Source organism: Cyprinodon tularosa, unplaced genomic scaffold (genome assembly GCF_016077235.1).
Source record: "Cyprinodon tularosa strain WSP-4 unplaced genomic scaffold, ASM1607723v1 ctg16, whole genome shotgun sequence".
NCBI lineage: Eukaryota > Metazoa > Chordata > Actinopteri > Cyprinodontiformes > Cyprinodontidae > Cyprinodon > Cyprinodon tularosa.
The window spans coordinates 1,922,365-1,948,367 of record NW_024038437.1 but is presented as its reverse complement, the minus strand read 5'-3'; the positions used below and the strand labels follow the sequence as shown (position 1 = coordinate 1,948,367).

General features: G+C 39.2%; 1 protein-coding gene across 1 annotated transcript; it reads right to left on the bottom strand.

The window, feature by feature from the left end:
* mov10l1 (Mov10 like RISC complex RNA helicase 1) lies at nt 1–23,884 on the bottom strand. The gene is made up of 26 exons (XM_038280389.1): nt 23,739–23,884; nt 23,368–23,499; nt 22,614–22,801; nt 22,357–22,516; nt 21,041–21,153; nt 20,730–20,917; nt 17,214–17,360; nt 16,823–17,122; nt 15,029–15,226; nt 14,445–14,559; nt 12,782–12,959; nt 12,644–12,714; nt 12,475–12,566; nt 12,320–12,375; nt 10,037–10,098; nt 9,889–9,967; nt 9,611–9,792; nt 9,347–9,493; nt 7,306–7,427; nt 7,112–7,211; nt 6,207–6,353; nt 5,890–6,063; nt 5,614–5,763; nt 5,370–5,477; nt 840–980; nt 1–721 (listed from the first exon to the last, which is right to left on the bottom strand). The coding sequence occupies exons 2-26, from the start codon at nt 23,459–23,461 to the stop codon at nt 647–649; spliced, it is 3,387 nt and encodes a 1,128-aa protein (XP_038136317.1). The 5' UTR covers nt 23,462–23,499; nt 23,739–23,884; the 3' UTR covers nt 1–646.
* Nucleotides 23,885–26,003: the final 2,119 nt, after the last annotated feature.

Here is a 26,003-nt window from a genome sequence, read left to right as displayed (position 1 = left end):
TGTATATATTTTTTTAACATTCACAACAGAAATCTTAATCAAGCCATCATACATCTTCCAACTATCACATTTCAATGTTATGCTGCTGTTTTCTGGCCATGTGGTTGAGCAAAACAAGCCCTTGCAAAACATCAAAGACTAAGGTGTGTTTAGGAAGGCAGGGAGGAGGACTGGGTGTCAGCACAGCAAACTCAGATAAAAGATGTCTCCCCTTGTACACAGGAGACTCATACATTAAACTCCCATTTGTCTCTTTTTTTCCCCCAGACTTACCCCCCCCTTCTTTCTTCATCCTGCTGGGCTCCAGCAGGGCTGACAGTCGACAGATGACAGACTGTCAATAGCACTCAATTGTCACATCCAGTCTCCAAGCCTTATGGGCAGACGCAGCCAAGCTGACATCAGTAGACTACTTACACCCCCCAACCCCAGCATTGGCTGACAATCCAAAGACTATTGTACTTAAATGAAAGTTTAAATTTGTTCTGTGTGATCTATTATCTATATGCGTCCACCTTAGTTCACTGTAATGCTAAAACAGGATTACTTATTTTTACAGCAAATTTCTTGCAAAATCTTAGAAAAAATACAGCTTGTAAATCAAGATAATCACAATAATTACAAGTAGTAGACACCATAATCTTTATTATTGAGGGGGGTCACAGCCTTTATACGCCCCGTTGTTCAAGCAGTACTGCAGAAGAGCCCTGAAGCATGGATTCTGGTGAGGAAACAACAAAGAGAACTTCCATGTTCAACATAGTTCTGTACACAGCAGCGAGAGTAAATACTAATACTCCAAGATTACAGGCCTACAAAGGCCCCCCCCCCTTTCTTACCCTAATGAGAATATGAGGGTCTCCAACAACGATGAGTAGAGCTTTGGAACGAGTGACCGCCACATTGAAGCGTTTTGGATTGTCCAGAAATCCAAGCGAATTCTGTGCATCAGCAACCTCCGCTAATTTGCCAGAACGCACCTAGATCATAAAATGAATACAAAAGATGCAAGTTAATCTTTATATAGAGGCTTAATTACCTTTAAAATAAATAGTGTATTTATATAGCACCTTTACATAGACGGGATACCAAAAGTCCTTCTCAAAAAGGGAAACCCAACACACAGCAGTGCATTAAAATGTGATTAAATCATAGTTCTTGTTTAAAACTGTCATGGAAAAAAAAACTTCTTTAAACTTTCTTTGAAATTTGAACAATTTGTTGAGGAAAAGACAAAATCTATTAAGACGCAAGGTTTAATTTTGAAGACCTCTATAGAGGAAATGCAAAAGATAACAAAAGAGATCAAAGCACAATCAGCAGGTGACAGAAACCATCCAATAACCAGACTGATTGGAAAATATTTGTATTTTTCTTCGTTTCTTAAAGACACTGCAATAAGCACCCCCCCAGGTCCAATAACAGACAGAGTCACTTTTAGGCTTCACTAAAGGAAAGAAAATATTAATACAAAATGGATTAATTCTGAAATCCTTTTTCAAAACAATCTGTGGCCTTTTGTGATTCCCAAAAAAAGAGCCTAATAATTTATAAACAGATGGACTGAAGAAAGAATAGCCAGTACAGTTGTCACAATATGAAATTTTCAAACTCCAAACAATAACCTATAAAAATATCTAATACTAAATGTCTTTTCCAATACCATTACAACAAAAAATAAATAAAGGCACATCATTTTTGTTTATTAACATGAACACGCCCCCCCTTTATAATCTCAACATGGAATATTAGTTCCCAACAGAATCATAGATGCTAGTTAATTGTGCAAAATGATGACCAATATATTGGATTATCTTTAGGCTTTTTTTAAAACTAGGCACATTTAGAAAGCAAGGAAGACCTAAAACCTGCAAACAGTAAAGTCGCAGCACATGAGTCATGGGATAAACAAATGCACCTCCAGCACACCACACAATTTCACAATATTTATGACATTTTATTCCTTTAATGTACAAGAAAAAATATTCTACATTCCTTAGATATTTAACAACTTGGGAAAATACTTTATACATACACACACAGGTCCTTTTCAAAATATTAGTATGTTGTGATAAAGTTCAAGTTTTAATATTACATTATGGAAAATAAAGAACATTCATATATTTTAGATTAATTGCACACTAACTGAAATATTTCAGGTCCTTTATTGTCTCAATAGGGATGATTTTGCATACAGCTCATTAAAACCCAAAATTCCCATCTCACAAAATTAGCATTTTTCATCCGACCAATAAAAGAAAAGTGTTCTTAATACAAAAAAAGTCAACCTTTTGCAGAAATGACTGCTTCAGTGCGGCATGGCATGGAGGCAATCAGCCTGTGGCACTGTTGAGGTTATGGAGGCCCAGGATGCTTCAATAGCGGCCTTTAGCTCATCCAGAGTGTTTGGTCTTGTGTCTCTCAACTTTCTCTTCACAATATCCCACAGATTCTCTATGGGTTCAGGTCAGGAGAGTTGGCAGGCCAATTGAGCAGCGATACCATGGTCAGTAAACCATTTACCAGCAGTTTTGGCACTGTGAGCAGGTGACAGGTTGTGCTGAAAAATGAAATCTTCACCTCCATAATGCTTTTCAGCAGATGAAAGCATGAAGTGCTCCAAAAATCTGCATTGACCCTGCCCTTGATTAAACACAGTGGACCAAACCCAGCAGCTGACATGGCACCTCAGACCATCACTGACTGTGGGGACTTGAAACTGGAATTCTGGCATTTCCTTCTCCCCGGTCTTCCTCCAGACTCTTGCACCTTGAAATGACATGCAAAACTGAGCAACAGTCCTGTGCTGCTTCTCTGTAGCCCAGGTCAGGCGCCTCTGCCGCCATTTCTGGTTCAAAAGTGGCTTTAACTGAGGAATGCGGCACCTGTAGCCCATTTCCTGCACACGCCTGTGCATGGTGGCTCTGGATGTTTCTAGTCCAGACTCAGTCCCCCAAGGTCTGGAATCGGCCCTTCTCCAGTCTTCCTCAGGGTCCGGTCACCTCTTCTCATTGTGGCAGAAAACAGACTTCCCACTGAGGTGCCTTGATGCAGCACTCTGGGAACAGCGTATTCGTTCAGAAATATCTTTCTGTGTCAAAGCCTCTTGCTTTAGGGTGTCAGTGATGGCTTTCTGGACAGCAGTCAGGTCGGCAGTCTTACCCATGATTGGGGTTTTGAGTGATGAACCAGGCTGGAGTTTTAAAGGCCTCAGGAATTTAGAGTTAATTTGTTCATTCCGATGATAAGGTGCATAGCTCGTTTCGAGACCTTTTTCATGATATGCTAATTTTCATCTTAGTCTTTTTTTTTTTTTAAAGGCAGATGATTTTTGGAGTCAGTCTATTTGATCACAGATATTGCCATTTCTTCTTTCATTTACATGATAAAACTGCCAAAAATGGCTGCTCAGTGGCGCAGGGGTTTGGGTTCAATTCCTGCCTGGGATTTTCTGCATGGAGTTTTCAAGTTCTCCCAGAGCATGCTAGGGTTCTCTCCGGGTACTCCAGCTTCCTCCCACAGTTCAAAAACATGACTGTTAAGTTTATAGGCTTCTCTAAATTCTTCCTTAGGTGTGAGTGTGTGCGTGAATGGTGGTTTGTCCTGTTTGTCTCTGTGTTGCCCTGAAATGGACTGGCGTCCTGTCCAGGGTTTACCTCGCCTCTCACCCATAGACAGCTGGAGACAGGCACCAGCAACCGTCTCGACCCCAGCTGGGATTAAGCGTGACAGAAAATGGATGGATGAACTGCCAATGATTAAAAATGTTACATATGCTTTATAAAAAAAAAAAAAAAAAAAAACATTAACAAATCAAAAACAATGGCAAATGGCAGGAGCAGCAATGCATGCGCTTCACATGACTTCATGCACGGCCGCTGAATGCACAAAATAATCAGTGAACGAATGCATCGACCGATTTCAATATCAAAAATACAAAAAGAAAAACGCTACTTTTAACCCCATTATAGACCGGCCGATGTATCGGCTCACCGATAATACAGACCCCAAAATTATAAGAAACTCTGCATAGTTAAGCAGAGGAAGATATTTTGGATAACCCTGTTCTCCATCTTTGTGGAAACTATTTGGAGACGGTCACCACATCTTAGCATGACTGAATAAGAGTACAAAAGGCTAAATTCACAGAGACATGGATGAAAGTTTAGTATTGATGAGCTTGACCAACCTACACAGAGACGTGAACCCAACCCAACAGAAAAGTATTGGGATGAGATTCAGAGTAACATCTGGTTATGATCCCAAATGTGCTCCCAGAGGAATGGTTAAAGGAATAGTACACCCAAAACATGATTAGCCTTCATTTTCTACTCACCCCCATGCTGAACAACACTCTGGAGTACTTTTTTGATATCTCAAATGCATCTGGAGATCTGAGAGGCTTCTTGCTGTCTGCTGACATTCAAATAACGGAGGTCTATGGCGCCCGAGGCAGAATGGTCCATAAAAGTCCACAAAAAACGTGTCAATAATCCTCCATACTGCTCGTCCAATGTATTCCAAGTGTCCTGAGTGGGTAGCATCCAGAATTTACTCGAAACGAAGTCATTTAGAATGTTTTTAGAGCATAAACAGTAGTGTATAGGATTTCCTGAAAGCGCGTTCACAACACTACGGAAACCGCGGCAGACCAAACCAGATGAAAGTGCACATTCAGCTCGGCAAAGCACTCATGCTCTTCCTCAACACTGAAGTCCTCAGACATTTTTCTTTCGTTGTTTCTTTCTTTGCACAGGTAAACAGCACATTTCTTCTTCTACGCTTGCATTATTGGCAGAGCAGACGCTGAATGCGCACTTTCATCTGGTTTGGTCTGCCGGGTTCCGTAGCATCGTGAACGTGCAGGTGCGCGCTTTCAGGAAATCCTATACACTACTGTTTATGCTCTAAAAACATTCTAAATGACTTCGTTTCGAGTAAATTCTGGATGCTACCCACTCAGGACACTTGGAATACATTGGACGAGCAGTATGGAGGAATACTGACACGTTTTTTGTGGACTTTTATGGACCTTTCTGTCTTGGGCACCATAGACCTCCATTATTTGAATGTCAGCAGACAGCAAGAAGCCTCCCAGATCTCCAGATGCATTTGAGATATCAAAAAAGTACTCCAGAGTGTTGTTCAGCATGGGGGTGAGTAGAAAATGAAGGCTAATCATGTTTTGGGTGTACTATTCCTTTAAGCCTTAATAGTTGGAGTTTACAGATGCTTTTAAAAAAGTAGAACTGTTTCCTTAGCCCTTTCAAAAAGCATACCAAAGCTAATTAACATCTACGTTCTAATAAATAAATGGTAACAAATAGATGCCTGTAAAAAGCATCCACACAATGCATGTTTTGGCCTACCGTTGACAAGATGATGACCAGAAACTCTTGTCCTTGGAACTCCTCCACTGAGCCCACTTTGATGTCAGACAAGCCCCTTTTGCTCAGCAGCAGTCGAATCTTCTCACACTGGACAGAATATAAAAACCAAACCTTAAAGTCTACAAAGTCCATTGACCTGCTGGTTGATTTCCAGTGAGATCCTATAATGTTTGTTAATAGTCAGAAAATAATCCAAATTTCGCATTATGTGGTGCACACACACCTGTTTCCTATAGTGAGCGATGACGCCGATGTCAGAGAGGGGCACAGGGTTGTAGAGCTTTGTTGCCAGTTCAGAGCAGTACATCATCACCTGCACAGCTTCTGTTGGGTTGAACCATGATGGGTTGCTGCACTCCCTCATTTCTTCACCCTGAAGAAAACAAAACTGGGAACTTTCTGTACCTGCATGAAGGGACAGCAAACTAATACTGAAAATAAAATCGACACTTTCAGTAAGACTGGTTAAAAGAACACTTTGATTTTATCTAAACATTACCCTGACGCCATGAAAGAGGAGGGGAAAGCCTTTTTTTGGCAGCCCTTTCCATTGGCACAGGGAATCCACAATATCCCTCTGAGCTTTAAAGCACAGCTCCCCCATGTAAAAGAGCTTGGAGGGCAATGCAAGCAGGGCCTCATGAGAGCGATAGTTGTAGATCAACTTAGTCACCTGTTAAGAGAAAAGCATGCTTATATACAGATCACTTAGATGGTTATTTATGTGGAATAATAAATTCTAACGTTAAGCCACTAGCATCAGTATTATTGATTATTACTATAATTTCATTTATATTTCCCAATAAGAGAACTAACCAGTTTAGGGCTATATCCCCAGTCGTGCTTGGCGTACAGGGGGTTGGCCATCAGCCTCTCCAAAAGAGACACCCCCAGCCCAAAGGCTGCGGCCTGCTTGGACTTCACTATGGGACCCAGTTGGCAGGGGTCTCCAGCCAGCACTATCTAAGCAAAGGACAGCAAACATAATTCAGCAATAAAGTCAAGTTCATCTCCTCTTTTCCTTTAATACAAACAAGCTGGTATGACTTTGAAAACAAATTTAATGGACACAAACCAGAATGAACTCAAATATCCCCCACAATAAAAATAAAAGATAAATTTGTTCAGTTCAGACAGCTAAATATTCATAGTAGAAAAGCACAACTTCAGCCAGGTGTTTACATTCACTCAGAACGTATTAACTGAAGGCTTCTTAGGATGCAGAGGAAGGTTTTCTCAGGAGCTGTTATACAAATACTATAAATATGTTCTACCAGTTCTTATGACATTAATAAACCCTAAAGAGGGCAAATGAAAAGGCTTTGCAGCATTCATTTGGTATCCTTGTTTTCCTTTTTCCTAAGGGGCATTTAGATCTAACTAAAGACTTCCTCAGTCCCTCATGCCTACTGCTCCGCTTTACTCAAACCTTCCCAACAACCTCTATAAGTTGTTACATTCATGCTGATTTTGCGCAGTTTCTATCTTAGTCAAATAACAGGCTGCTGTCATTTTGCACATCTCTGAAGTTGCTGCCATTTTCAAATATCCATTACTGTAGAAATGTCCATAGCTGAATATTGGTAATTTATTCCCCAGGTTGACTGTTTTATATTGTTAAAACACTTGCAGTACAGTATTTTATTGCTTATCTTTTACCTTTTCACTACTATGTTATTCTTATAAAAAATGTTTTCTAAGATCCACATTTTAGATCTAACCTGCCCATCCATCTCTGAAATGAGGCTGATCGGGATCAGAGACTCTGGCTCAGTGGCTTGACCAGCTTCATCCAGAAACATGTGGGTAAAATGTCCCACTCTGGAAGGAAACAAAGTCAAAATAAACGGATTAATACTTTAGTTTTAAACATATATTCGTTACCTTTGAATGCCATTTATAACTTTGTTCTTACTGTAGTCCAACATTATAAAACATGGCAGCACTGCTGCAGGTGCTGACAACAATCCTGTGGAAAGCGGCATGACGGAGGTCTTCTCCTGCCCGAGAGTAAGGCTGCAACACTTCAGGAATGGCCTAAGGAGGAACAGTCAAAACAATCTGCCATATTAATAAATAATACTGTAGATAAAATGACATGCATATGTATATACAAAATCCTTGAACTGAGCTTTGATTGCTTTGAAAATGAGAATCCAAAAGGGAGTGTTCTGTATTCCACTATAAGTTACAGCAAAGCTTCTTTCCCACTGAGAATACCAGGTTACGGCGTGTTTTTCAAACATGGGACGACCTGCAAACAATCGCTGTTTGGCTCCCTTCCCAATGGCAAAAAAAGCTGGTCTAACCTCTCTGCTAGAAAGCTGAGTTGCTTCTTTTTGTCTCTGCGCAGCTGGTGTCACAATCACGCTGGGTTAGCTTTGATTATGTCACCAGTGTGACAGAAATCAAGAAAGTAAACAATGGAACTTGTAAGGAAGCCAGGGCGTAGTGCGTGTGCTTCATTGTCTCACTCTTTTGTCCCTCCTTATCCCTCTGACCAGCGCTGCACCATGTTTATCGAATGTATAGAGTTGTTTCGGCTTGTTAGATCAGAAGCCACTGGTGTGTGTTGACGTCCACAGGGTCATATAATTTTGCGGGTCAACCCGGCTTTGGTGTTCATACAGCATGCCAATCAGAGCCAAGGCGTTTTTAATTCGGGTCGCTTGCCAAGTGGTTTGACCCGGGTAGACACGCATCAGTGAACTTTTTCCAGTGCCACTAAAAGCTGATTGTTTCTGGGGTTTTTTTTTTTTTTTAGCAAGTGGGAAAGAGGTATTAGAGTTTCAGTCTAAATAGGAATCTCTCATTTAGACACGGAAATGTGGCTTGTACCTATTTGGAAATTAGTTGAAGTAGCTTAAAACAAAAAAAACTCATTTTTCAACTCAAGACCTGTCACATATGCTCAACCAGGTTTGTTTTTGTTTTTTTCCCTGGTCCTTTAAAATATGATATAGCAGATAATCGTAATACCTTAGCCCTGGCAGTAGTCATTAGGAAATGTCAGCTTTTTCAAGCCAATTTAAAAAACATGCCTTTCAGTAAGAGATATCAGAGTAAAGGCAGCTTATACAATTAGAACTTAAGCTTTTACACATGCACCTTATTGTGTTCACTGATCAGAGCATGTGAACGGTGCGCCAGGACACTCCACTCAAAATCCGCTCTGCAACTTCATTTTCATGTCGCTCCGGCGAAATCGCTCCATGCTCCCTCAAATTTTCAGGGGAAGAAATTTTCTTTCATGCGATTATTCCAGGGCCCCGGAACACACTGCATTTGATTTAATGTGACCAATACCTGTGTATTGTCTTATTTAACTGGCTTTTAAATTATCTCAATTAAATTAACCGTTTCCTGGCTGTGAACGTAACACCTTGCTCCATTCAAGTTGCCTCGCGTTTCCCATTTACTCATTAATTTATTTGCAAATGAGATAACATAATGCATGTGTGCGATCCATTTTTACATGCTCTTACGACAACGATCAATTTATGTAAACCCACTCTGTATTGTTAAGTATAGTTAGTGTATGTTTTATGATATTTTATCCCCCCTTTTTAATCACAATATGAAATCCTCGTCTCGGCCAATCTGTGCTAAGTTGAAACAGACTATAACAGATTATAGGAACAGACTACAGCATAGGCATTGGCCAAGGCTTTAAGTCAAACATGAATTTAAATAATGTCAAAGCGAACTGGAGTGGAGCAAAATCCTCACTTCGGCCTTTGAATTGAAAAATGCTCCGGCTCCACCATATTTCTTACGCTTCACTCCACGGCTCGCTCACGCTCCACTCACATGCTCTGGCACTGATCCCATTAAATTTCACCATATAGGCTGAGGTTTGTAGTTGGAACCTTACAAAATGAGGTGTGGATGTAAAGCTGAAGCGGTGCTCAGAGTTCACTCCACCCAAATGAATTATGAAAAGTGTTGCAGCTAACCTCTTTCTCCCTACAGGAGGCGTTGACACGGGCCAAGCTGGCAGCATGCAGAAAGCCACTGTAATGAAGGCGTATGCAGATGAGGTCAGCGGCACTGTTGGACGGAGTGCACACCAGCACCCGACTGCTGGGCAGAAAGTGATAGACCTGGTGGTTGAAAGGCTTCATAGGATCATACAGGTCAAATGAAATCATTTAGAGAGAACTCGGCTAACAATAATCTAAGAATATAAGGATGGAAATCTGGAACATATTTGAATTCACCTGCAATATTGCTTCAATAATTGTAATGGTCTTTCCGGTTCCTGGAGGTCCAAACAGCACATAGGGAACAGGGCGACACTCTCCTTCTAGGATCCTCTTGACAGCCTCCCTCTGACGGGGGTTAAGGTCTGGGTTAAAAAACTGCCCTTTGATGGGTAGTGGTTTGGCAGTTTGTTTCCCAACTAGAAGAAAATAATTCCATTAGAAACTTTTTACACCATAAAAAATTAAAACAGGTAGAAAAAAAATTAAAAAAAAAAACAAAAAAAAAAACACACCTGTAGCTTTAGTCTGTGTGGCCTTTGACTTCATGTCAACAGAAGCGCTCGACTCGTTTCCACTTTCAGTCGTTGGACTCTGGTGATAAAGGTCTAGAAAGTTAGTTTTCTGAGTTTTCTCTCCTTGGTGTTGCCAGTTATGACCTACCTCATCCATCCATGGTTCAGTCCACTGGGGGGTCTGAGGCACCACTCTGGTTGGGAAGAGAACTAAACAATAAAAAATAAATACCTGTCAGAATGGGAGGGCTTATTTTAAAGGAGAGATTAAACAAAATTTAAAAACCTTGTAGACCTTTTTGTGAAAAGGTTATTTAAGAGTCAGTACAAAAGCAGAAGGTAAATAAATGCTATGTTGATTCTGAAGGCTATTTTTTTTCGTTCTTTGCTTCTTTGAGAAACTAAGCAAAAAAAAACAAAAAAAAACAACTAGCACCATCTAGTGGGTATAACAGTGTTGTGACACTTTGTGCCGAAGATAACTCAGATTGTTACACTTTGATAATCCAAAAAAGATGGGATGGATAAAGTCAATTGCTAGATGCCAAACTAATTGAGGGATAGACCTTTAAAGCTTCACATGACAAAGCAGAGGTTTCAAGTAATGAAATACAAATACTCTGTTACTGTACTTAAGTACACTTTTTAGGTATCTATACTTTACTCCATTCATTATTTTTCTTCCTACTTCTGACTTCTACTCATTACATTTTCACACTAGTATCTGTACTTTCTATTCCTTACTTTTTTTAAACAAACGTTAGTCTTTGCTTCGATTTTATGTATATAAATATTTATTTCATGTGCGCCATCCAATGCAGATCATTGGCTCCATCCACATCTGAAAACTAGTGTAATTGGATGAGTCATATAAGGCAAACACTCATTGGTTAGCTAAAGGAAATCAGAAGCAAGCAGGTGTTATTCAAACACGAATAGTCTACGCCATGCTAGAATGTCTGATTCAGAAAAAGATGTTAAAATGTCTTAAAAGGTCAGACACAGGCGAGAGCGTATCGGGAGAAGGAGACCAACAAGACCTCCCTCATCCTTGGCTCTATCTACAAGAATTGTTTCAAGATAATGAAAAAAATTTGAGCTTTCAATTCATATAGTGGCATCTGGCTGTTTTTTTTTTTTTTTTTTTTTTAAAGGTTACTTTATACCTAAAGTAGTTTTTGGAGCACATATTTTTTCACTTTTACTTGAGTAAAGAGGTCAAGTTGATACTTCAACTTTTACCAGAGTGTTTTTATACTGAAATTCTACTTAAAGGGGAACACCATTTTCTTTTCTTTTTTTTTTCCATTGGGCCCTTGATTTTACGTTATTACATCATGTTCTACTCACCCATATGAGTTTTGTGTCATGTGGAGCTGTTCCGAAGATATTCGGTTAGGTTATATCTGAGTAACGTCTTCCTTTGGGCAACGACTTGAAGGCACAAACTAAACCGTTCATAATTTATTCTTTATGGTATGCCAGCATTCATAACATGTAGGCGAATCACTGTCCCCCAGACATCCGCAGCTATATTATTTATATTTATATTTTTCCAAAACAAAGCGGAGTGTGATCATTCATCCTGTCCGCTGAACTGCTGCTAGTTTTACTCACATGCCTGGAAGATGTCTAGTGCTACTACCACAGATGATCTCGCTCTCCAAATGGAATTGAACGATTCAGATTAGCTAGCCGAATAAATAGAAGGGGTAGAGCATAGCCGCCTGTGGCCCGGGCTGCCTGTCACAACTCCAGTCCGACTCCCGGATGACGTCATACACACTCCGCTTTGTTTTAAAAAAATATAAATATAAAAAATATAACCGCGGATGTCTGGGGGACAGTGATTCGCCTACATGTTATGAATGCTGGGGTACCATAAAGAATAAATTATGAACAGTTTAGTTTGTGCCTTCAACTCGTTGCCCATAGGAAGACTAAGAAGATGTGTGTACTTTTGACACCACTGCTGGTAAGGGATCGCCTACCGAAACCTATACTGTAAATCGTTATAGCAAATAGTAAATAGGATGACAGAAAAACAAAAAACAAAACTTCAGTTTCCTTCAAAAAAGGGTTTTCAAACACAAACAGGGCATCAGGCTTCACCATGATGGAAGATGGAAACAAGAATTATGCAACCACTAGAGGGTGCTCATTAAGCTAATAGTCATTTGGAAAGTGGTTTTCAGGACATTTACATTTTAGGCTATATGTTGTCATTTATAATAAAACAACACTTGCCATTATGTTTCTTGTGTCAAACAACAGCCACCATTGATTAATATTACTGCTGAAAATTGTTATCTGAAAATTATATCTATAAACAATTAGAGACCCAGTAAATGGGTTTGAAAAACCAAAAAATGTATATAGTTAATAATCTGCAACCAAAAATCAAATTCTACAAAGAAAAACAAAAACTCACTCTCATGAAAATGTTTTGTCAGTTCAAGAGCCTGATGACATCGCCTCATGGTTAGCCTAAAAACAGAAATGAACTTGAATATGGTGAGGATGAACAAAAACCAAACCAAAAAACAGATTAAATCATCACACTTCAGTGATGTTTCTTCTCCTTACCGATTTAAGCTGAACTCCACATCAAGCGGCTCACCGAGGTAGCTGCTGTGAAACCCTGAATTCACTCTCAGACCAACATCCTCCCCATTAATCTGAGTAAGAGCGTAAAACCATGAGACTAAAACAGAAAATGTCTTAAGAGATTTTCCGGAGCATCAAACTGGCTCACCTCAACGACGTAACCGATATACTCCATCTCCAAACCATCACTCTGCAGTTTCTTCAGAGAAACTTTGTCCCCTGTGGAGCAATACAGTCAAGCAAACTCTGCTATTCAATTAACAGCCATGCAGGAATGCAACATCACCTATGTTTAGATTAGGTCTCCCTTCAGCCAACCCAACCACCTCAAGGTGCAGGTAGCTGGCTCCTTTGCGTAGAAGAGCTCCTCTGATAGTAAACTCTTGTAGTTCTCTTTCTGCGTTCAGCTCTTCAAGCCAAAGAAGGGTTGAGAACCGTGAATGCATGTTGGACGGTGAGAGAACCTGGATATCAGAGGATAGGAGTTTGTTATTTGATCTGAAATACACACTGTTCAAAAATAAAGGGAACTCTTAACATCATTGATGTTAATGAATGCGATATTCTCTTTGAATACTTTTTTCTGTTCCAAAATGAATGTGCTGACAACAAAATCAGCAAAAAAAAAAAAGTCAATGGAAATGAGACAAATAAAGTTCAGGATTTTGAGTCGCACACCAAAGTGAAGTGAAAAAGCAGACTACAGGCTGATCAGACTTTGATGTACTGTCAATTAAAAGAGGTCAAAATGAGGCTGAGTATTGTGTGTGGCTTCCACTGGACTAAAGCATCTGCCAAATCCTGGAAAGTCTGTGGTGCAACACGACATTGGTGGATAGAGCGAGACATGTGTGCCAGATGTGCTCAATCAGATTCAGGTCTGGGGAACCGGCGGGCCAGTCCATAGCTCCAATTCCTTCATCTTGCAGGAACTGCTGTCACACTCCAGCCACATGAGGTCTAACATTGTCCAGCATTAGGAGGAACTCGGGGCCAAAAGCACCAGCATGTGTTTTACAAGGGGTCTGAGGATCTCATCTCAGCACTTAATGGCAGTCAGGCTACCTCTGGCGAGCACATGGAGGGCTGTGCAGCACCCCAGAGAAATTATAACCCACATCTGTAGAGACCCGCTGCCAAACCGGAGGCAGCAGATGGCTCTCCACGGTGTCTCCAGACTGTAACGTTCGTCTGTGCTGAAGGTGAACCTGCTTTCATCTATAGAGAGCACAAAACACCAGAGGCAAATTTGTCAGTCCTGGTGTTCTCTGGCTAATGCCAAGCCTGCAAAGTGTTGGTGTGTGAGCACACTGGCCTGTCTCCTGGTAGAGCCTCCAGCCCCTACGCTGACAAACACAGCAAACCTTCTTGCTACAGCTCATATTGATGTGCCATCCCGAATGAGCTGCACTACCTGAGCCACTTGTGGCAGAATAAGGCAGATTGTACAACCTACACAAGTGTGAAAGCACCACCAACAATCAAGCGACCAAAACATTAAACAGAAAGCATAGGTGCAGAAAAGTGGTCAGTGGTGCCCACCTGCAGAACCACTCCTGTATTGTGTCTTGCTAATTTCCACCTGTAGTCTATTCCATTTGCACAGCAGCAAGTGTTGCTTCATAACTGGGCAGTTTGATTACACAGAAGTTTGATTTAAATTAAGTTATATTGTGTTTATGCATTTTTTTTTTTTTTTTTTAGCAGTGCGTTTCTTAGCTGATTAAAAACAAACCATCTAAAAAACTTGAGAGACGTCCCTTCTCTAATTGAGGAAAACTTAATTCAGTTTGCAGAATCCAGGACACCAGAAGCCAAATTCAAATTTGGTCTTTTTAAGTGATAACTGAGACACTGCCATTAGTGTTTCTGAATCAGATTTTTGGCAGTAGCCATACCAAATCTTTTTAAGGGCTGTAATGTCCAAATTTACTAATGACCCTTCTCACCTCTCCCAAACAAGGCTGAACAGCCAGCACATCCTTATTCAACTCCACACAGTCCCTCAGATCATTTGGCACCGGAAATCCTGGCAGGAAGTTTGTCAACCGTCGCTTGCTGAGCCTGAGCAAAATTAGAGCCAAACAACGATGGTTAATCTTGAGCTAAACAACCGCATCCCTCCAGAAAATAGAAAACACCACCAGTCATTGAGTTCAGCCAACTTAAAGACCATATAGCTAAAATTAAAATTCATTTTTATTCTATTTAAAGTGTTTCTTACGGTTTAAAAATAAACCCAAACAAAAACATTAAATTATGTGAATCATTATGAAAAACACCAAACAGCCAATATGCAGAGAAAAAAAAAAAAAAGGTTAACAGAAGAATCACGTGATGGTTCGACATGAGAATGACATAATGAGTGAGAAGTCCGTGCAAACCTAACCATGAACAATTCTAAATACATTGATGAATGAATGAATAAACAAATACATAATATTAAATTCCATGTTTATTTATGATAAATAATATAACTTTCCCCAACACTGAGTATCACTTATTCATTAGAGGTGTTCGAATGATCTGATACCTTCGTGCAACTTTTGGAGCAGATACGGTGACCACATGTGAGGCTGCTTTAGTGAGCAGCGCGGGATTTTGAGGACAATAGACCTGAAAGGGCTTCAGCAAGTCTTCATCCTCACTGCCCACTTTAACCAGCAGATACCTCCCAATGGTGAAAGAAGAGAAATGCAGCAACAGCAGCTCAGTACAGCCTCCAATGCTCCTGAGGAAAGAGTCAAATATGTAGAAGTGTTTAAAAGTTGAAGGAAAAAAAAGAAAAGAAAAAAAGTGTATGTGTGGGTCAGGTATTTAAAAACAATATCCAAAGCTTCGTTCAGTTCATGGTCCCTCAATAACTCTGAGATTGCAGTTAGAGTTGGATGATCTTTGAACAGGATAACTACTACCCATGAACGCTGAAGAGGAGCGAAAAGGTTAAAAGTATAGCTTCAATAGTGCAACAAGCTGTTGATGTTTGTAACAAGACTTGTAGATATAGCAAACAAAAGAAGGAGCTTTAGGTCAAGCATATAGTAGGGCACATAGTAGGGCTGTTTGATACAACTGAAACATATTGCACATCAACTGATATCAGCCATTTTGGATTAGTGTTAACTAGGGCTGAAACTATTTAATCGGATTAATCGATAATGGAAATAACGGTCAACTAATTTAGCAATCGATTAATTGTTAAACGGAGTATAGAGACTATATAACATGCCTTTAACTGACAGAGCAACCAACTTAGAGCAGTAATTAAATCTAAATTGTTAATATATATATAAAAAGATTGCATTTAAGATGAGAAAACTTATTTTGTCTGTAAATACACTCCAAGAACTCCCAAGTGGAAACGTTTTTTTTTCACTTGGCTTAATTGCATAAAAAGTCTCCTTTAAGGAACTTTTGGCTATCCAGTAAATAGAAAAAATAGTCGACAGATTAATCTATTTACAAAATGATTGTTAGTTGCAGCCCTAGTGTTAGCCTATTTCAGAAAAGGGGGAGAGCCTAATTTCAAAAATTTAAATGTAACCTTCAAAAAAAGGGGACAGCACTTTGTTTTCCCCAACCAACTTTGCTTAGTTTTACAATGAGAGCTTTATTTTCTTCTGCCTACAACCCCCAGAATGAAAATGTTATCAGTCATATTTTCTATTGATACCTTTTGGGAGTCTATCATGGTATATAGATGCTCCTTTATTGACCAGCCCTAAAATTATAGGAACAAGGGTAGGGGTTTAGGAAGACCTAAATCCAATTTAAATATTTGTGCCGAGGCTTAATTCATTCAGTCTTACTGAGCAGGAAACTCACTGGGTTATTTGGTTAAAAAGGTGTGTTGTGTGAATGTGTTCTTTGTAAGGGGCTAAAAATAAAAAATAGGAGTAGATTTATAATACCTGTGTAGAGTGATCTTTATAAATGGAATGATGAAACAAAGTTTCACTTATACAGCTGCAAACAGGCCTTTTAAAGACTTGATGCAGGAGTGGAAGATATTAAAATGACTTTGATGCTCTAAATGTTCCATGTTCGGCAGAGACAAAGAGATGGAGCTGAAATAAAAGCTTGTTCTGAAGAGTACTGACTAAGTGAAGCTGATTACTAATGTATGCGACACTTTTCTGATCCTTATTTGCATAAAAAGAATGAATCATCCTTCTTCCCATGTATCAGTTATGCACCATGTAGTGACAGACGATTCCTTTTGATTTCCATTAAATATATTGAAGAGTTATGTTGGAACGTGTCAAACTTTCAAACAATACAAATTAAAATATGTGTGCATAACTCCACATTTTTAAGGAGATCTTACTTTGCTTTGCAGGCGATAACAACGGACACTCTTCCTCCAGGCGATATTTCCACCCCTCTCCCCTCCTCTTCAGCCTCAGGGGATTGAACTGTGGCCGTCTCCATTGCACCATTTTTTCCCTCTTCCTCCTTTGCATCTCCTGCTTTGTTTTCTGACAACTTTGAGCCACTTTGGGAAACAGCTTGCTGCTTCCTTTTGGATGATGTGGACGTGCCGACAGTAACTATGGTGAACTGCTCCGTGGAGTCCCAACCAGCAAAGTTACAGCGCTCCAATGTCTGAGGCTCAGACCCTTTATTTCTGTTATGGAAAAAGAGACAGAGGGGAGCAAAATAACAGAACTTTCTCAGAGTGTTGACATTTACACAGAAATGACTAAAGGCCAACTCACTGTATCCACAGGACCAGCTCGCATCTCTCCCCAAGCATCAGGTTCCCAAAATGCCCATAATCTGAAACTTCGAGCCCTCCTTTGTTTTCCAAGAGGTGGTTGAGTTCAGCCTCCAGGAGAGGTGTAGCATTTACATTCAGCCCAGTGCTAGAATCATGGAAAAACACAGATCAGTGGGGAGCGTTGACCTAGTGTGGAGATCTTCAACAGCGCGTCCATGGAGGTACTGCATCAGGATCGCAGTAGTTTTGGTTGATTTTTTTTTCTACATTCCCCCCCTGCATTTTTCCCACTAATTGAAATGTCTTTAAATCCACATTAACATGAATTCAACACACTGTAGTAAACAGATAAATGGAGGCAGAAGATGTCCTTCAGACATCAATGCACAAATTCAGCCACACGCGGGAGCTATTTCAAGTTGGGCACCGTTTCATTTACAACACCTGTCCCATCAACCAGGAATCTGAGTAAGAAATACTTTAATAATCCCAGGGAGAAATGACTTTCGTTACATTTCTCCATCTGTAATAGTCTGACTATAGGACCAGTTTGATAACACAATTTCATACAATATATATAATTAGGGGGTCCCCACTCCATCTAACCATCAGTTTGGAGGACCTTGACCTGGAAAATTTTGAAGACCCCTGACCTAGTGGTTAGAGCAGTGTGCTTGTGCTCTGAGAAGGTTGCAAATACCTGGTTCGATCCCCATAGCCTGCAGTCTGGGTCTCTGAGCGAGACCCTTAACCCACTGATCTCTAATCACTGGATTGCTGATTGCCCAAAAGAAGTGAAGCCACCATCTGCCATGCTGGTACGCCCCACTCCCATGGAGACATGCAGTAAAAATGCCTACATATGTAGCATTTCGCTGCAAAAAAAGCAGTTTTCTGGCTGTGGGAACTTGTTCCACAGGCAATTTCCCTTTGGGCCGACTTGAAGATATTGACCGAGTTAGCGATTGACATTGTGTCTAACGTTACAAAATAGAAAGAGAAAATAGTAAATGGAATAGAAAGTAATTCACTATGAAATTTAAATTTAGTAATTCTTTATTAAGGGGAGGATGCCGCACTTCCTGTGGTGTTTGTTGTGCATATGTGTATATATTCTAGTTACATCAAGATCAGGATCGGACAGCAACATACACTATATTGCCAAAAGTATTTGCTCACCCATCCAAATTATTGGAATCAGGTGTTCCAATCACTTCCATGGCCACAGGTGTATAAATTCAAGCACCTAGGCATGCAGACTGTTTTTACAAACATTTGTGAAAGAATGGGTCGCTCTCAGGAGCTCAGTGAATTCCAGCGTGGAACTGTGATAGGATGCCACCTGTGCAACAAATCCAGTCGTGAAATTTCCTCGCTCCTAAATATTCCACAGTCAACTGTCAGCTGTATTATAAGAAAATGGAAGTGTTTGGGAACGACAGCAACTCAGCCACGAAGTGGTAGGCCACGTAAACTGACGGAGCGGGGTCAGCGGATGCTGACGCGCATAGTGCGAAGAGGTCGCCAACTTTCTGCAGAGTCAATCACTACAGACCTCCAAACTTCATGTGGCCTTCAGATTAGCTCAAGAACAGTGCGCAGAGAGCTTCATGGAATGGGTTTCCATGGTCGAGCAGCTGCATCCAAGCCATTCATCACCAAGTGCAATGCAAAGCGTCGGATGCGGTGGTGTAAAGCACGCCGCCACTGGACTCTAGAGCAGTGGAGACGCGTTCTCTGGAGTGACGAATCGCGCTTCTCCATCTGGCAATCTGATGGACGGGTCTGGGTTTGGCGGTTGCCAGGAGAACGGTACTTGTCTGACTGCATTGTGCCAAGTGTAAAGTTTGGTGGAGGGGGGATTATGGTGTGGGGTTGTTTTTTAGGAGCTGGGCTTGGCCCCTTAGTTCCAGTGAAAGGAACTCTGAATGCTTCAGCATACCAAGACATTTTGGACAATTCCATGCTCCCAACTTTGTGGGAACAGTTTGGAGCTGGCCCCTTCCTCTTCCAACATGACTGTGCACCAGTGCACAAAGCAAGGTCCATAAAGACATGGATGACAGAGTCTGGTGTGGATGAACTTGACTGGCCTGCACAGAGTCCTGACCTCAACCCGATAGAACACCTTTGGGATGAATTAGAGCGGAGACTGAGAGCCAGGCCTTCTCGTCCAACATCAGTGTGCGACCTCACAAATGCGCTTCTGGAAGAATGGTCAAAAATTCCCATAAACACACTCCTAAACCTTGTGGACAGCCTTCCCAGAAGAGTTGAAGCTGTTCTAGCTGCAAAGGGTGGACCGACGTCATATTGAACCCTATGGATTAGGAACGGGATGTCACTTAAGCTCATATGTGAGTCAAGGCAGGTGAGCAAATACTTTTGGCAATATAGTGTACATCCCTAATTACACGTTGCAAGATATGTGCATATGTGTATATACAGTTTTCTAAAATGATCCTTCAACCAACAGTGAGCAAACACCATGTGGCTATATTTTTGTTTCTTTTTTTTTTATTTGAATGTGAATTTACACTACATGTGTAAGTTATTTTAATAAAGTTATTCAATCACTGGATAGTGTATGTGTGAGTTTGTGTCCATGTGTGCATACATACACAGTTTTGTTTTCAATAATCAGACTCTTGTGGTGATTAAGACCAAAATGAAAATATGAAGTTGATGTTATTTTACCAATTCATGTGATTTTGCTTGTGTAGAAACTGAAGCTCTGTGGAGTTATTAAATTGGTTAATTAATTTAGCTCTATTGTAATCTGTCAGATTTGAAGGCTGATGGACAGTATAAAAGTATACGGCAACATGCATGCATAATTTGCAAATAGAAAAATACTATAGCTTTAACGGACAAGTACTTGTAAATCAGTCATGTAAAATCTTGAAATTATATGTAAGATGTAATTACCATAAAAATGAAATAAATACATGTATATTAAACGCACATCATCAATGAAGCATCCTTTTGTACATCTATATTATTATGCTCCATTAACACATTTTTTAGTGATGGATTTGTATAATATGTTGTATTACATGATTAAGAGACTTAATTTACTTCATAAGACTATGCAAAGCGATGTGCCTATTTTTTTTATATAACTTAACGTTATCTACTTATGCTATGAAACAGCAAGTGTGAGTCAAAGTGATGAATTTATCTTTATTTTAAAAGTCTTAAGCCGCCCTGAAAATGAAAACATCGTTGTTCGATGCTGTAGGACACATATTGTTCAAATTGCGACTGATCTAATTAGGGAGTACCAATATGGCGGCCAATGGCTTCATTTCAACCCTGTCCTACCCACGGGCAATGAGCAATCCAGTAAATAAATAGAGATCAGTGCCAATGTGAGATCAATAAAGTTACATTATTATTATTATTATAGATCGGCAAAGAAAAAGAAAACTTTTTAAAAGTGAACTTAGTTATTCATCAAACCTTTATCTTTAGTTTGGCACAAACATACACAGCCTGATTAGACTTTCATTACCTCTGAGTGCAGGGTGCCATGCAAAGGGCCCTCCAGCTGTAGAAGGACTGAGAGCTTTCCACCATCACCAAGTTGACCAGGTCCCCTGCTGTCGGCTTGTAGCTGGTGGGCAGCAGCAATGAGTCCAAGCTGAAGTAAACCATGTCCTCCACCACTCCGTTGTTTTTATAAACACTGGTGACACGCACCTAAAAACGAAAGGAAGGAAGCCTCCAAACTGAACCAAAGGAGCTGATCTGTAATTAATCAAGGTTTCACACCACAGCAACCTAGGTATCATCAAAACCTTTACTATAAAGAATGAATATCACCTGGTCCAGGCGGCTATAGCGTAACGGAGCCACAGATTGAGCTTGGGTTGTCGACTGCGTGGGGTTGATATAAAACTTTGCTTGGACCCAGTCTCCTTTCATCGGCTGATAACCTGCAAGACAAAAAAGAAACGCAAAAGGCAAAACCCTGTATATAAAAACAAAACAAAAAAATTTAACATGCTTTTACCAGGTATGGGAATGTCAATCAAGTTTAAGCTTGATGACAAAATCTCTTGTGTAAAGGTCTCTGAGAAGAACATAAATGTTGTCTAGGACTTTATCGCCACTTAGGGACAGACTTGAACTGAAATTCTAAGTACTACCTCATGTCTGAACTAAGACCATAAAAGATTTAATTTGGATTATGTTTGACGGACCAAAATATGCATTAAATAATCCAATCACTGAATATGGACAGGTTAAAATTTATTTAAATTCATCCTTATGCTATTCAAGCATACAATGCATAGAACACAATCCAATCAAATTCATACATAAAAAAATAAAAAAAATCAATAATACCTGATCGCAAATATAGATGGTTGATGTGCAGCTGTTGAGTTTGCAGCAAGGTTTTTATATTTTGATACTTGCCTGGGGCACACAGTGCTGTTTATTGGCTTTTTCTGTGTTTAAGTGGAAAAGAAGAACTCCTTTTGAAAAAGAAACCTCCATCAAAACATGGCTTAATGTGACTCCATCCAAGTTACCAAAAAGATCAAATCTATGAGAAAACTTGAAAAGTGATGTTCACAAGTACTCTCTAGCCAACATGGGAGAGCTTTAGCTGTGTTTTCATTTTCTTTTTTGAGGAAATGTTAGCAAACATTTCTGAATTTTCCCAATTTTTTTCCAAATGGGGAAAGTTGCAATGCGCATTTTGAAATTTCATTTTTTTCTTTTTACGTTAGGAATCCTACCACTTCCAACTTCTCTGCTACCGTTTTGATCAGGAATTTACTTTGGTGACTTAAAAAAACTTACACAATGTAAGCTATCGGTCTCCGCCAGTCACGTGACATTTGTTGCTAAGACGCCATTTTAGGTGGAAAAGGCGTAGTGTAAACAACCGCAGCATAGCTAAACGAAGGACTAAAGGCCCGTTTACATAGCAGCCTGTCCAAGATAAGTCCATACAGTTAACATGAGCCTGAAAACAGGGGCGGATTTAGGAAAATCAGTCTCCGCCAGTCACGGTGGAAAAGGCGTAGTGTACCGCGCCCGAGGTAAACAATTGACGTCACTTGGCGGAGACCGATAGACCCAAATTTTAAAAGTTCAGAGCTCGATTAAGTAAGTTTTTATATTGCTACCTTCTGAAAGGGTGCAAAATGTGAAGTATGTGGACTCATTTATGTAGCCACTATCGCCATCAAATGAGGTGACAGTTCCTATGAGCGGGTGAAGCTGCATGCTGTCCTCTTCTACAGAGGTTCTTCCTCCATTGTCCCAGGCATCTACAATCTTCTCCACCTGAAGTGCAAAAAAAGGCAAAAACTCAACAACAACAATTAGAAATTGAATATAAACTGAACTTGGTTGAAAATATGATTGAGGGGAGGCTTCTCACCCTTAAAGCCTTCCATCCCCCCTCAGCACCACCTCTCACTGCGATGCAGTTCACCTGGTCTCCCTCTTTAAGCTGCAGCCCGCCCAGCACCTCACTACTAGTGAAGTAGATTGCCTCATCTATCATGCCGTAGTCCAAACAGAGCCGTGTGACCACACTGCCCCGCAGGTGACGAATATCCTCTGAGACTGCTCAAAGAAAATTTTTTTTTAAAATGTGTATTTTATATATATATATAAAAAATCTAATTTGTGTGTGTGTGTATATATATATATATATATATAATGTAATTTGTGTGTGTGTGTGTGTATATATATATATATATATAATGTAATTTGTGTGTGTGTGTGTATATATATATATATAATGTAATTTGTGTGTGTGTGTGTGTGTATATATATATATATATATATATAATGTAATTTGTGTGTGTGTATATATATATATATATAATGTAATTTGTGTGTGTGTGTGTGTATATATAAATATATATATAATGTAATTTGTGTGTGTGTGTGTATGTATATATATATATAATGTAATTTGTGTGTGTGTGTGTGTATATATATATATCTATATATATAATGTAATTTGTGTGTGTGTGTGTATATATATATATATATAATGTAATTTGTGTGTGTGTGTATATATATATGTACATACCCACAAATAACATTTTTCCACACACAAGCAAAAAAGTCCCTACATGCTACTATGGTTATGAGCTACAGACTTGTAAAGTACATGCTTTTACCTGGGCTTTTTGTAAAGATGTCTTCATCTTCATCAGCTGTTCTCCATAATGGAGAAACCAGCTTGGCCAGCACGCGGCTCACAGCGGTCAGCATAGCGGGTGAAGCAGAAGCTAAGCTGCTAGCTAACTATGCTAGGGAAACAATTTGAAAAAATAAAAACAATTCGGTAAAGTTAAAATTTATTTAATTTTAGTTTATATTGCATTTTGGTTTAGATATACACAAACAAAGAAAAAATCTCACTGAAACCGTTTTAGTATACTTCAAAAACGTGTTTTGCTAAATTATATATGCACAAATCACCCTTCAACGGTAAACACTTTAAAAATACACGGATTCTGAGGAAGTAAAGATTATATTAATGGCTTACCAAGTTTCACACCAATGATTTAATGTTAAACAATGCTTTAATTTCTGCGGTCGAGATTTTTTGTAGCCTTCGGCGCCAGGTGTTTGTAGGAGGAGCAGATTAGTGGGTCCGTCAGACACCTGCGGTAAAGGTCTCATGTCACCACAGGGGGCGCTATCACCCCTGTTTTATTTTATTTTTTTATTCGAACCTTACAAAGAACAAAACAATCAAAGAGAATTGTACATGCATTTCTACGGAAGACGATTAGGGCCACTGAAAAAAATAAAAATGTAACTTATTTTTAAATTTAGTTTCAGTATAATGTGAGAAAAAAAAATCAGAATTCTTATTTTAATCTCAGAATTCTAATTTCAATCTCAGAATTATGAAACTTAATGTAGATGGGCACCATAAAGGAAGAGATGTGAGAGCACTCAGCTTCACTGACAAAGATGTGAGTTGTTAGGGAGGGCCAGTAACACATTGGTGGAAAATGACGGAATAAGCCGACTTTTTACGTGCTCAGAATTCAGTGAAAAAAGCATATGTTTTTAAATAGCAATGTTTGTGTCCTTTCAGCTGCTCTTGTATTCAAGTTAAATCTACATAAGTACCTGCCTTACTGTCAGGCACTTAACCTAACCATGTGGCCTGTTTTTAAATACAATAAAAAGATTATCAAACTAAAAACACTTAGAAGTTGTTCTCCATTTTTTCTTACAGTAAAACTTATGAAACCCATACTTACAGCAACTCCAAAGACCTTTTGACCTCCACATGTCACAGAAGGCTCCTCAGATATAGGTAATATCAAAACGACAAAAGAATAAAACGAACTCAAGTGAAACTATGTGTCTGTGTCTTGTGTATTTTAGGTCAAAATGGTTATTCTTTAGTTATTGGCAGAGGGTAGATCAAGCAAAGCTGTGACTCCATAAACAGTAGCAATACTTTGTAGTTATATAGCACAATGCAGTAAAAGTAGGATGCTGTAAATATTCTCATGAAAGTACATTTTTGTCCAGGAAATAATGCAAGTAAATGTAACTGTTTGCAACCCATGTTTCTATATGTGTACATGAGACACATAATATGAAATGTGCATTTATAATAACCTTTTAAAAAATATTTAATACTCTCTAGAATGAATGTTTTTAATATTTCAATTTATACCACAAGAGGGCAGTAGTGGCTCACAGACAGACAGCCTCAGCTTGGACAACACATTGCAAAGAGAAAGGTTAAGTAACTGACTAGATATTCATCTCTGTGTGTGGTCATAAGGGGAAACTCCACTGGCTCTGTTTATTTAAAACAGATATTGTGCAAGGACCAGGGATAAGATCTAGTAGACTGTTTTCTCAGAGGATTTTGAATTTAAGGTCAGTTTTTCTGTGGATTTGCACTCTATAACACTTTTCCAACATCATGTTGCTCTATGAGAAAAATGTAAGCAATTAACTTTTTTCGGTTTCGTTGTTTCATTAAAGCATTGGCATTGTGGCAATCAAGTATTTTAGATTTATTTATTTATTTGACAGGGACAGTGTACATTAATAGGCAATCCTGCAAATGCACCAGAATTTGCAAAAAGGCTATTTTTCATCTGCTGTCCCTGGACAGATCTTAAAATAGTCTTCCTAAAAAAACATAAACGGTAAGAATTTTACAATGAAAAATATAAATATAAAAATAAATAAAAACAGCTACGTACTCTTCAAAAATTATTTAAAAATACAGAATAATATATATATGTACCGGTTATGTGTATATATATATATATATATATATATATATATATATATATATATATATATATATATATATATATATATATATATATATATATATATATATATAGACATACATATTCAAGTATTCTGATTGGCAAAATCCAATTGTGAGTGTGACTTATTCTTTGGACTTTTTTTGTTTTGTTGCATAGTTTGTCCAGCTTGTGTTGCTAACAACGTGGCCGTTGTTCTTTACTCTATCTCTACTCCTCTTTAATACTGGAAGGACATCAGGTCTTTAAGTGGTGTTTGAGGGCTGGTGCCAAATTTTGTGTTTTCTCTGTAATTAAACAAAATTTTGTGCAATTTTATTTTAAAGGGACAACTACAAAAGTCCCTTAAGTTGAACATGGAGGGAAGCTCCTCAGTACAAAACCTGGTCTAGGTCCTCTGATGATATGGGTCTTTTTCTTTTTACCAAATCCATGGAAACCTTATTAAGGCAAACTAAACCTCCTACATGTAGTTGGCAGTGCTGTGTGTACAAAAA

What these genes read in the sequence shown, in the direction of transcription:
- mov10l1 (XM_038280389.1), bottom strand. Translation starts at nt 23,461, where the DNA reads ATGCTGACCGCTGTGAGCCGCGTGCTGGCCAAGCTGGTTTCTCCATTA. An exon ending in CATCTTTACAAAAAGCCCAG is followed by an intron (nt 22,802 to 23,367) that starts GTAAAAGCATGT and finishes TTCTTTGAGCAG; the next exon opens with TCTCAGAGGATATTCGTCAC. An exon ending in CACACAGACTAAAGCTACAG is followed by an intron (nt 9,793 to 9,888) that starts GTGTGTTTTTTT and finishes ATTTTCTTCTAG; the next exon opens with TTGGGAAACAAACTGCCAAA.